Here is a 13550-nt window from a genome sequence, read left to right as displayed (position 1 = left end):
ACCAATTGCTCAGTTTGTCCAGGTGGCCAGCTGAGAAAGAGTCTTGGTGGTTCCAAACTTCATCCATTTAAGAATGATGGAGGCCACTGTTTTCTTGGGGACCTTCTTTGCAGCAATTCGACCATGAAGGCCTGATTCACGCAGTCTCCTCTGAACAGTTAATGTTGAGATGGGTCTGTTACTTGAACTCTGAAGCATTTATTTGGGCTGCAATTTCTGAGGCTGGTAACTCTACTGAACTTATCTTATGCAGCAGAGGTAACTCTGGGTATTCCTTTCCTGTGGCGGCCCTCATGAGAGCCAGTTTCATCATAGTGCTTGATGGTTTTTGCGACTGCACTTGAAGAAACGTTTAAAGTTGTTGAAATTATCCGGATTGACTGACCTTCATGTCTTAAGGTAATGATTGACTGTCGTTTCTCTTTGCTTATTTGAGCTGTTCTTGCCATAATATGGACTGGTCTTTTACAAAATAAGGTTATCTTCTGTATACCACCCCTACCTTGTCACAACACAACTGATTTACTCAAAGAAATTCCACAAATTAACTTTTAACAAGGCACACCTAAGAAATGTTTATTTCTTTCAGGTAACTACCTCATGAAGCTGGTTGAGTGAATGCCAAGAGTGTGCAAAGCTGTCATCAAGGCAAAGGGTGTCTACTTTGAAGAATCTCAAATATAAAATATATTTTAATTTGTTTAACACTTTTTTGGTTACTGCATGATTCCATATATGTCAATTCATAGTTTTGATGTCTTCACTATTATTCTACAATGTAAAAAATAGTAAAAATAAAGAAAAACCCTGGAATGAGTATGTCTGTCCAAACTTTTGACTGGTACTGTATATTAAAAAAGATATGTTTTCCGTTATTATTTTATCTTAACCTTACCACCCCTCCCCTAATTGGAGTAAACTAATTGACAACAACACTTGGGCTTCTACTTCCATCTTATACATACAATATACATTTTACGGACACAATGTATTTTACAATAGTTATATTTTGTTTGTTTTTAATCCCGTCCTTCAGCTACCCTCAACCCCTCCCTCTACGGTATCTCTAAAGATGATCCAGTTAGATTTTTATTTGCCATATATTTTTAACTGCGCTGTATCACAAAAGTTCTGAACCGATATACATTTTACGGACACAAGCTTTAGCAATGTTGCTAGATATCCATCCATAGGATATAGAGCATTTGTCATTTTAGGGAACTTTCGCGTTAACAAATGTGTGATGAACATTAATTAATATATTTGATGATGTGATTAGAAAGAAGGAAGAGTATTATCTTTATGTAATAATAAATGTCTGTACTTTTCTATTGAAATAATCTGTACATTCTGAACCCAGATTGACATTTCAGAGTCATAAGGTTGTACTGTATCTGCAAATGCACCCCCCTAAAGCGAGAGCTGCATGGAGCCACGTGCGCACATTTCTGTCACAACCTGATGTGACCACGAGTCACATAGGGCAGCGCACAATTGACCCAGCGTCGTCTGGGTTAGGGGAGGGTTTGGCCATGGGGGGCTTTACTTGTCTCATCGCGCTCTAGTGACACCTTGTGGCGAGCCGGGCGCTTGCAGGCTGCCTGTGGTAGTCAATTGAACTGTGTTTCCTCCGACACATTGGTGCAGCTGGCTTCCGGGTAAAGCGGGCGGGTGTTAAGAAGCGCGGTTTTGTGGGTCATGTTTCGGAGGATGCATGACTCGACCTTTGCCTCTCCCGAGCCCGTTGGGGTGTTGCAGCAATGAGACAAGATCGAAATTGGGATGAGTAAAAAAATAAAAGGGGGCAGTGTTGTATTTTGAGACAGGCTTGAATAGGCTAAGTAGCCAATAGGCAGAGGGTAGCTGTTTTGTCTGATTCTCTCTAATAATGATATGAGAATAATAATTAATTTTATTTTGTGAAGTGCATCTATCAACACAACAAAATGTTCAGTCACCTCCTTGTGGATAAACAGGTTAATGTCAAGCCCTGCATGTTTGTTTCAAAAGTCTCATTGAACACACACATTGGCTGTAGGCTGAAAGATAGTACCGCTATTTCCATGTTAAAATGTTATGTGATGCATTTTCTCCATAGTTTTTTATGGTAGGCCACTCTGGTAGGCCTACATTATGATCAAATAGCCAGATTAGCCTACTTGGCCGCTGTTAAAACAGTAAATTAAAGCAGGTACAGCGTCAGTGTTCACAGTAAAGTCACGCCGGAAGTTGCACAGAATTTTCACAATGTTCAACTTTGCACTCTGCAGATCTGAAATTTGCTCAGTGACAGAAAACATTTGAGGGAACATTGGTCCCAAGTTCTAGAAGGTGTAATTTTGACATTTGGTAGTGCATCAACAGTGACTGACATAACAATTAGCCCATGTCAACTAGCATTTTATAGATTGCTAGGTAAATTAATCTAGCCAGGTATCTAAACCTTGTAGTAATCATGGCCAAATTACTGACTGGGCATGCAAGGCATGCATACTCAGATACGTGTAGCATATTAACATGGCATGTCATGGGAAAATTTGTAGAATTGCAGGAAATTTGCTATAAAACTGTAACATTCTATCTTCATCCCATGGCAAATTTGTAAAACTGCAAGACATTTGCTTAAAACTGCAATGTTTTCTCTCCACCCCTTTGCAAAATGTGTAGAATTTCAGCAAATTTGCTTAAAAATTGCAACGTTTTCTCTCCGCCCATGGCAAAAATAAGTAAAATTGCATTAAATGTATTTTAAAACGACTAAATATTCTCTCTGGCCCATGTAACAATGAGTAGAATTGCAGAAAATGTGCTCTAAAACTGCAACATTATCTCTACGCCCCATGTTAAAATGTGTAGAATTGCAGGACATTAACATTAAAGCTGCATTTTTTTCTCTCCGCCACCAAGCTGGTAGGCCATTAACATGTTTCTCCTGCAAGGTCAGGAGGCCCCCAACCAAATCTTGCTAATGGTCCCCATAATGATAGAGCCCTAGCTAAATGTTGCTGAAACATTTGTGTAAACTGAGGAGTGACTCTTAGGAAATGTACAGTTGAAGTCAGAAGTTTACATAGACCTTGGCCAACTACATTTAAACTCAGTTTTTTACAATTCCTGACATTTAATCCTTGTAAAAATTCCCTGTCTTAGGTCAGTTAGGATCACCACTTTATTTTAAGAATGTTTAAATTGTTTAACTTGGGTCAAACGTTTCGGGTAGCTTCCCACAATAAGTTGGGTGAATTTTGGCCCATTCCTCCTGACAGAGCTGCTGTAACTGAGTCAGGTTTGTAGGCCTCCTTGCTCGCACACGCTTTTTCAGTTCCACAAATGTTCTATAGGATTGAGGCCAGGGCTTTGTGATGGCCACTCCAATACCTTGACTTTGTTGTCCTTAAGCCATTTTGCCACAACTTTGGAAGTATGCTTGGGGTCATTGTCCATTTGGAAGACCATTTGCGACCAAGCTTTAACTTCCTGACTGATGTCTTGAGATGTTGCTTCAATATATCCACAATTTTCCTCCCTCATGATGCCATCTATTTTGTGAAGTGCATCAGAAGCTTCTAAAGCCATTACATAATTTTCTGGAATTTTCCAAGCTGTTTAAAGGCACAGTCAACTTAGTGTATGTAAACTTCTGACCCACTGGAATTGTGATACACTGAATTATAAGTGAAATAATCTGTCTGTAAACAATTATTGGAAAATTGTCGTGTCATGCACAAAGTAGATGTCTTAAACGACTTGCCAAAACTATAGTTTGTTAACAAGAAATTTGTGGAGTGGTTGAAAAACGAGTTTTAATGACTCCAACCTAGGTGTATGTAAACTTCCGACTTCAACTGTAACTGCCACTGAGCTATATGAATTCTATGGTAACTGTCCACGAAAGCAAAGACGATGGGGCAGTCACAACATCATTAAATACTATTTGCCAGGACCCACACTGGAGGGTAGAAACAGAGATTGATGTGTATGTCTTTATATTATCTGTGGTAGTTTAGCCACAGTACAGCACTGTAGGTGTAACAAGTAAAGTAGATCTGTTCAAAGGGAAATGTTGGATTCTACTTTCATCCAACAATGAAAGGATACAAGTTGTGAGAGACCTGGATCCCACCTCTGTATATTCAAGTTTTGTCTTTGAAATGATCACGCTGGCGCTAATGATGTCCTTGTATGACTTTTACGCATGAATGCATGGACACACACAGTGAAAATTGTTTTAATCTTTAGTAAAATAGTTATTTTCATCTCATGCATTTTCATTAGACCAGCTTGTTTGATCAGGCCTTATGAAGTTAGGATGAAATTATCTGTTTAGCTAACTCTGGGACATTTACATAGATTTACACTGACATTTTGATTAATGTGCACTGTCCCAGTCACATAAATAAATACATTGAAGTTTGTGTTTCTTTGTCTCACAACAGATTGGCGGGGATTGCTTCCAAAACCAGACGGAGACAGAATCCTCTCCCGACAGTAAAAAGCTACTTGAACAGCAGGTTAGCATTTAAATGTTTATGTACATAACATAATACCCATTCTACAAGGTGCCTCTTACATTTCTCCCCATGTGAATTTTCTAATTTCTCTTAAACCACATGTGACAATGTGCACTGTGTGGGATATTATGGTGAAATGAATACATTGCATGTACATACATATTGTTACAGCAAATGCCACCACAATCTACTGAACTATTATATTGATTGTATTGCACTCTGCCAAACTAATCCAAGCCTGGCTCGCTCAATCATAAGGAAACAGTGTCACGCCTGTTTGAATGTGGCAGATGGTATAGCAACTACAGATCCCATTGCAATGTAGTGTTACACTGTGTAACTGAGCCGCTGCCATGCATTTTAAGTGGGATTTCTCCATCTCTGTCATGCTTAAATATGTTCAGCTACCATCAATTCTGTAACCATTTTCAGGGGAAATGTCTATACCTATACCTTACCTACAGTATGATCTCTGTTACCAGGGTCCCTGGTAAAAGAGATTATATTACAATAGAGACTAACCTGGGACGAGAAAAGGTTAAATAGAATGGAAGTGACAATATTATTAGGTCACAGGCAAGCTTTGGAAAAGCGAAGACCCAGTGCTTTCTCCCTCCTGTGGTCATTGTCAGATTGACTAATAAAAATGGAGAGGTGCTCACAAAGGGGCTGATCCCTCACTGATAGGGCCATGTGGTAGCCAGCCACCCAGAGCATGTGATACTAAACAGCCTGACTGAGGGAGCGAAAGAGACCTTAAGTCACCCTAAATTCCACTGCCATGTTGGGTAGTCACCATTCAAAAAGACTGAGAATAACAACTATTTTTTTTTTTTTTCTTTTCTTAAATGTATATTTCTTTCAGGGTGTGTTTTGCTTGATAGACTGATTTTAGTTTGTTCGTCACTAAAGCTGGCAGGATAAATGTAGCCTAAAGATGTAGGATCTTAATTTGGCTGAGATGGCTCTGTGATTGCTGAGATGGCGCTGCAGTGGATAGCTGCCGTCTTATGAGCTCCTGACTAATTCTGCTATTTTATGTGTTTTTTTTATGCTGATCTTAAATTTCTTTGCCATAATTTCCTATGACTGAAAACAGCTTCTGGAAACAGAACAGCAATCACTAACCTCAATTTGAAGGAAGATTTCTAATTCAATAAGTCAGCAGCTCTGGACGTTATGTTTACCCCGGACCAGGCCCTGATCATCCAGGTCTTGAAAAGAGGAAGCGGTGGCGAAAGAGAGGTAAGCGAGGTGGCATCATAATTAAACTACCTCGGTGAGCATCTAGACTGCCATGCCCTCTGTTTTGTCGGCCAATGTACAATCACTAGAGAACAAACTGGAAGAGCTCCATTCAAGACTATCCTATGTTTCTCAGAGTCGTGTCTGAACAAGGACACATCCAGAGGCGGCGCTTCTCGTGGCCGGTGATTTTAATGCAGGGAAACTGAAATCCGTCTTACCTAATTTTTACCAGCATGTCACCTGTGCAACTAGAGGCACCAAAACTCGATATCACCTTTACTATACACACAGAAACGCACTAAAGGCCCTCCCTTTGGCAAATCTGACGATAAAGCTGTACTCCTGATTCCTGCTTACCAGCAAAAACTGTAACAGGAAGTACCAGTGGCATGCTCAATACGGAAGTGGTCCGATGAAGAGGATGCTAAGCTACAGGACTGTTTCGCACACACAGACTTGAATATGTTCCGGGATTCATCCGATAGCATTGAGGAGTTTACCACATCAGTCACCGGCTTCATTAATAAGTGCATCGACGAAGTCGTCCGACAGTGACCGTACGTACATATCCTAACCAAAAGCCATGGATTACAGGCAACATCAGCACTGAGCTAAAGGCTAGAGCTGCCACTTTCAAGGAGCGGGACATTAATCAGGACGCTTATAAGAAATCCTGCTACAATCTCCGACGAGCCATCAAACATGCAAATTGTCAATAAAGGACTAAGATCTAATTCTACTACGCCGGATCTGATGCTCGTCAGATGTGGCAGGGCTTGCAAACTACCACAGATTACCAAAAAAACCCGGCCATGAGCTGCCCGGTGACTTGAGCCTACCAGATGAGCAAAATGCCTTCTATGCTCGCTTCGAGGTAAGCAACACTGAACCATGCATGAGAGCAACAGCAGTTCCAGATGACTCTCTGATCTCGCTCACCGTAGCCAATGTGTGTTAAACAGATTAACATTCACAAGGCTGCGGGACCAGACAGATTACCAGGACATGTACTCAGAGCATACGCTGACCAGCTGGCAGGTGTCTTCACTGACATTTTCAACATCTCCCTGACCGGTTCCGTAATACCTACAGTACATGTTTCAAGCAGAACACCATAGTCCCTGTGCCCAGGAATGCCAAGGTAACCCGTAGCACTCACATCTGTAGTCATGAAATGCTTTGAAAGGCTGGTCATGGCTCACATCAACACCATCATCCCACTCCAATTCGCATACCGCCCTAACGGATCCACAGATGACGCAATCTTTATTGCACTCCACACTGCCCTCTCCAACATTAACAAGAGAAACATCTATGTGAGAATGCTGTTTATTGACTACAGCTCAGAGTTCAACACCATAGTGCCCTCTAAGCTCATCACTAAGCTCAGGACCCTGGGACTGAATACTGATGGGCCGCATCTCAGGTGTAGTGTAGGCAACAACACATCCACCATGCTGATCCTTAACACGGGGGCCCGTCAAGGGTGCTGATGACATGACGTTGGTAGGCCTGATCATCAACAACGATGAGACCGCCTATAGAGAGGAGGTCAGAGACCTGGCAGTGTGGTCAGCAAAACAAAGGAACTGATCGTGGACTACAGGAAACGGAGGTCCGAGCACACCCCCATCTACATTGACGAGGCTGTAGTGGAGCGTGTTTAGACCTTCAAGTTCCTCGGTGTCCACATCACTAAGGAATTAACATGGTCCACACACCAACACAGGTGTAAAGAAGCCATGTAAATGCCTCTTCCCCCACAGGAGGCTGAAAAGATTTATCATTGGCCCTCAGAGCCTCAAAAGGCTCTACAGTGCACCATTAAGAGAATCTTGACTGGCTGTATCACGGATTTGTATGGCAGCTGCTTGGCATCCAACCGCAAGGCGTTATAGAAGGTAGTGCGTACGGCCCAGTACATCACTGGGGCCGAGCTTCCTGCCATCCAGGACCTCTATACCAGGCAGTGTCAGAGGAAAGCCCTAAAAATTGTCAAAGACTCCAGCCACCCAAGTCAGACTGTTCTCTCTGCTACCGCACAGCAAGCGGTACCGATGCACCAAGTCTGGAACCAACAGGACCCTGAACAGTTTCTACCCCCAAGCCATGAGACTACTAAATAGTTAACCAAATAGCTACCCAGACTACCCAGATCTACATTGACCCTCTTTGCACTAACTCTCTGCTACTGTTTATTATCTATCCTGTTGCCTAGTCACTTTACCCCTACCTATATGGACCTATCTACCTCAATTACTTTGTACCCCTGTACATCGACTCGGTTCTGGTACCCTGTGTATATATCTAAGTTATCTTTACTTCTTATTTATTTATTCTTTGTGTTATTATTTTTATAGATTTTTCTCTCACATTTTTGGGAAGGGCCCTTAAGTAAACATTTCACTGTTAGTCTACACCTGTTGTTTACGAAAAATGTGACAAATACCATTTTATTTGATTTAATTTTTGCCAGTTTGCTACAGCAGGAAAATGATCCTGCAGCAACAGGAAATGTGAATTATTGTGTGGATTAAAAGGAATGTACATTTTTGTAGTGGTTGATACATGTTTCGTAAGTGAAAAATTTGTAAATTACAAACTTCAGAACCCTTTTTAAACCTCAAATACACTGCAACAGGGTGATCAAATTAAGATCCTACATCTCTACAGGTATCTGTTGATTGTTTGTATCAGCTTTACTTCAGGCAATGAAAGGCTTGGCCACTGACAGAGTGTGATTTAAAAATATATATACTGCTCAAAAAAATAAAGGGAACACTTAAACAACACAATGTAACTCCAAGTCAATCACACTTCTGTGAAATCAAACTGTCCACTTAGGAAGCAACACTGATTGACAATAAATTTCACATGCTGTTGTACAAATGGAATAGACAACAGGTGGAAATTATAGGCAATAAGCAAGACACCCCCAATAAAGGAGTGGTTCTGCAGGTGGTGACCATAGACCACTTCTCAGTTCCTATGCTTCCTGGCTGATGTTTTGGTCACTTTTGAATGCTGGCGGTGCTTTCACTCTAGTGGTAGCATGAGACGGAGTCTACAACCCATACAAGTGGCTCAGGTAGTGCAGCTCATCCAGGATGGCACATCAATGCGAGCTGTGGCAAGAAGGTTTGCTGTGTCTGTCATTGTAGTGTCCAGAGCATGGAGGCGCTACCAGGAGACAGGCCAGTACATCAGGAGACGTGGAGGAGGCCGTAGGAGGGCAACAACCCAGCAGCAGGACCGCTACCTGCTCCTTTGTGCAAGGAGGAGCAGGAGGAGCACTGCCAGAGCCCTGCAAAATGACCTCCAGCAGGCCACAAATGTGCATGTGTCTGCTCAAACGGTCAGAAACAGACTCCATGAGGGTGGTATGAGGGCCCGACGTCCACAGGTGGGGGTTGTGCTTACAGCCCAACACCATGCAGAACGTTTGGCATTTGCCAGAGAACACCAAGATTGGCAAATTCGCCACTGGCGCCCTGTGCTCTTCACAGATGAAAGCAGGTTCACACTGAGCACGTGACAGATGTGACAGAGTCTGGAGACGCCGTGGAGAACGTTCTGCTGCCTGCAACATCCTCCAGCATGACTGGTTTGGCGGTGGGTCAGTCATGGTGTGGGGTGGCATTTCCTTGGGGGGCCGCACAGCCCTCCATGTGCTCGCCAGAGGTAGCCTGACTGCCATTAGGTACCGAGATGAGATCCTCAGAACCCTTGTGAGACCATATGCTGGTGCGGTTGGCCCTGGGTTCCTCCTAATGCAAGACAATGCTAGACCTCATGTGGCTGGAGTGTGTCAGCAGTTCCTGCAAGAGGAAGGCATTGATGCTATGGACTGGCCCGCCCGTTCCCCAGACCTGAATCCAATTGAGCACATCTGGGACATCATGTCTCGCTCCATCCACCAACGCTACGTTGCACCACAGACTGTCCAGGAGTTGGTGGATGCTTTAGTCCAGGTCTGGGAGGAGATCCCTCAGGAGACCATCCGCCACCTCATCAGGAGCATGCCCAGGCGTTGTAGGGAGGTCATACAGGCACGTGGAGGCCACACACACTACAGAGCCTCATTTTGACTTGTTTTAAGGACATTACATCAAAGTTAGATCAGCCTGTAGTGTGGTTTTCCACTTTAATTTTGAGTGTGACTCCAAATCCAGACCTCCATGGGTTGATAAATTGGATTTCCATTGATTATTTTTGTGTGATTTTGTTGTCAGCACATTCAACTATGTAAAGAAAAAAGTATTTAATAAGATTATTTCCTTCATTCAGATCTAGGATGTGTTGTTTAAGTGTTCCCTTTATTTTTTTGAGCAGTGTATATATATTTTTACCTTTATTTAACTAGTATCTGTTGTTTGTTTGTATTGGCTTTACTTCAGGCAATGAAAGGCTTGGCCACTGACAGTGTGATTTTTTTTTTTATTATTTTTTATTTTAACCTTTATTTAACTAGGCAAGTCAGTTAAGAATAAATTATTTTTTACAATGGAGGCCTAGGAACAGTTGGTTAACTACCTTGTTCAGGGGCAGAACGACAGATTTTTACCTTGTCAGCTCAGGGATTCGATCTAGCAACCTTTCGGTTACTGGCCCAACGCCATGCAGAACTCGGCAAGCTTCAAGGCATCCAGCAATGTGACATTGGTTAACACTAAACAGATGCTAGCTGACTTTATTTCATCCCAAGTCATCATCTCATCTTTATAGAGCTGCTGCCTATGCGGTCTGACAAAATCAAAATGTTATTAGTTCCCAAAGTAAATAAGGAATACTTTAGATGATGTATTTTCAGGTACAGATACCTCGCAAAGCAACTGCTCTCTATCCTTCTCGATCATGCATTCTTCTCTCTGTCTCCGTGCCCACACAGACTGGGCAAGTAGGAGCGCATTAGATTATGGTCATTGATATTAATTACCATGTTTTCTACGCTAAAACTATGTTGAATATTGGCCTTTCGGAAACTACAACCCCCTACTACATTGCACAGTTCGGGCTTGATCTAATTCATCTTTAGAGAAACTGCGCATTCAGCTCAGAAAAACCCCCATAATGAAATGGAATTAAAATAATTGAACTGATGTTGGTCAATTAGTTGTTTTAAAAAATAAATTTTGGTTAATGCTCAGCTCTAGTTATTATATCAATATTTGCGAATTAAAGAGTTTCCACCACCGTTTCTCACATAATTAATTGAACCGATGCAAAAAAATCCCCCCATGTCAAACTAACAAATTATTGGTCAGCATTTATAAAATTGTATCCCGAAACTACCTGTTTCTATCACAGCTGTCATGATTTTTTTTATACGGTATGACTTTACTTGCATAAAAACTGTGGATAGAAACGTAGTTATAAATCGCACAATAATTTACTTACAGCAGCTTTTTAAGGACAAGTGTATGGGCATCTTCAAGTTTTCTAAAAAAAATATTGTGATACTGGTGTCGTGTCTTTGGGGCACCATTAAACTGAAGACATGCTTATCAATTAACTCCCTGTAATTATTATCACGCGATTAAACTGATTAATCGTTTAATTGTAATTAACTAGGAGATCGGGGCACCAAGGAAAATATTCAGATTACAAAGTTATAATTTTCCTAATATAATTTTCCTATATTATAACATTATATATTATATTCTATTATAGTATAGGCCGATTATCTTCTGGTTTAAATGGTGTATTTTACCTCGCGTCCAGTCTCATTCCAAACGTCGTAAGTTGTTGTATCTGCACGAATCCAGCCTTTACTAAAGTCATCCATACATCAATTGTCTTAAAATCATTTATTTACTAAACTAAGTAATTCACAGAAAGCATACAAACAGTAATTATCGTCACAAAGAATTGGTAGAGTAATGTGCCCTAGTGGGCTAAACAGGCATGGCTGGTGTCTTGTTAAACAAAGGGTCATAAAGGGCAGCTTAGGAGGCACACAGAGTTCATTAATATTAACAATTGATATGCTAACCCTTTGCACATGAACGCTCACTCATTCGGGAACAATTGCAATCAATATATATTTACGCTCAGTGTGTCGTCGGGATCCTTGTTGGAGAGTCGTTCTGTTGGAGAGTTCTCTCTCTCTCTCTCTCTCTCTCGGTTAGAATGGATCTTTCAAAGCGACATTCATTAATGTCGTTATAGAATGGATGTTTCGTTGGTCTTCGCGTTCAATGATATAATTTACTTAGCTGCAGACTAATAATTAATATCAGACTTGTTCTTATTCTGTCGGTCTCGATAGTCTAAAAGTTTAACCACGTGGTATAGGTAACTTTCAGTAGAGGAATTGGGTGGTCAAACCTTGGCTCTCTCTTCTGAGGTAAGCTGGTCTGAAGAAAGTAAATCAGGGTGGGGTTTTATACGTGAACATAGAACAGGCTTGTCACATGACGCCTTGTCCTGTCCATGTCCCTGGGGGGGTGTGCCGATGCTTTGAACAGAAATACATTCTATCACATTAACATCAGTACATGGCATCTCAACGTATTCCAAATAGCTTTATCCTTATTAATACATTTTATACAACCATTTGGATGCAAGTCCCATAGCTGAGGCTATTATATAAACAGTTTTATGGTAATATGGCTATTTTGTCTCTTCTGAGTATCACAAAATTGTACCAAGCGGACCAGTTCGTAGCTGGATTCTTCACCAATCTTTTATACCTTCTCCAGAACATAAATGTCGTTCGGTTCCCCAATTCTGTGAGTTGGAAGAATTTCCTGTGTCTCAACTGGGCCATGTGGCAAGAGATTCTCCTCTAGAATTTTACCACCCCTTCACACAGGGCCTGGGTGGGGGGAGGTAGGTTGGGGGATGGTGCAAGGGGGAGGGGGTCAACTGTCCTCCCTGTACTCAAAGAGGGCAACGTCATGACACTGGTATCGTCCCAGCCGTAAGTGGGTGTGGAGTGTATATATTCACAGTAGAAGGGATAGGCTAATCAACATGAGTGTGAAGTAAGATTGTAATACTGCTGTATTTTTAGTACTGCTGTCATCAATCCAGTATTGTTTCTGCACAGTAGCCCATTGTTTCACTATTACTCTGCCACTGTTGTTTATGAGCTATACATTCTTGTCTTTTGTATTGTCAACAGCAAAGGACCGCAGCGCAGAATGGAAAATCTAATGCAAAGCCTTCAGATGACAGGGAGGATGTAGAGGGAGGCAGCAAAAACACAAAACTACACAAAAACAACTGAATGGATGGGATATCAATGGCGATGCAGAAAATCTGGAGATCTTTTTCAGAGCACATACTTGTGCACACACACACGCACACACACACACACACACACACACACACACACACACACACTGTTTGCAGACGAGACACAAGAATTGTTGGACGAAAACAAACTTTGAACTTTCTCGATTGAAAACCTGCATAATAAAATGGCATGCATTCTAGACTTCTTTTAAAGGTAGCAATGGCACTGGTAACTTGTTTTATGATTGTTCATAGTTTTTTTTTGTCAGAGCGAGGACACTACTTTCTACAGTAAATGTGTGTTATTTCTAAATAAATCCCTTTGCACTGGTAAGGTCATGATATTCTGTAATATAAGTACTCCCATTATCAAAAACTGCTGTAACACCAAACTTACAAAAATGGTTTGTCACTCATTGTAGCAAGGTTAATTTACTCTCTCCTCCATATTTTGAACTATATAGGCTCTCAAGTTGGCTGGCCAACTTCTTTCAACATTTAATATTTCAGAGCTCTTTCTGCCTTTAACACGCTAGAGGTGAAGAGCCAAAG

General features: G+C 41.5%; 1 protein-coding gene across 1 annotated transcript in view; it reads left to right on the top strand.

Annotated features, from left to right (window-relative positions):
* The window catches only part of LOC106587094 (leucine zipper protein 2), a 169235-nt gene extending 156115 nt beyond the window's left edge, over nucleotides 1-13120 (top strand). The window contains exons 11-12 of the mRNA XM_014175054.3: nucleotides 4437-4511; nucleotides 12886-13120. Coding sequence (XP_014030529.1) covers nucleotides 4437-4511; nucleotides 12886-12990 — 180 coding nt within the window. The 3' untranslated portion in view covers nucleotides 12991-13120. The remainder of the gene's footprint in view (nucleotides 1-4436; nucleotides 4512-12885) is intronic.
* The last annotated feature ends 430 nt before the right edge of the window (nucleotides 13121-13550 follow it).

This window comes from Salmo salar, chromosome 26 (genome assembly GCF_965601325.2).
Source record: "Salmo salar chromosome 26, fSalSal1, whole genome shotgun sequence".
NCBI classification, from domain to species: domain Eukaryota; kingdom Metazoa; phylum Chordata; class Actinopteri; order Salmoniformes; family Salmonidae; genus Salmo; species Salmo salar.
Note: the sequence above shows the minus strand (reverse complement) of the source record. Positions and strands in the feature narration are given on the sequence as shown.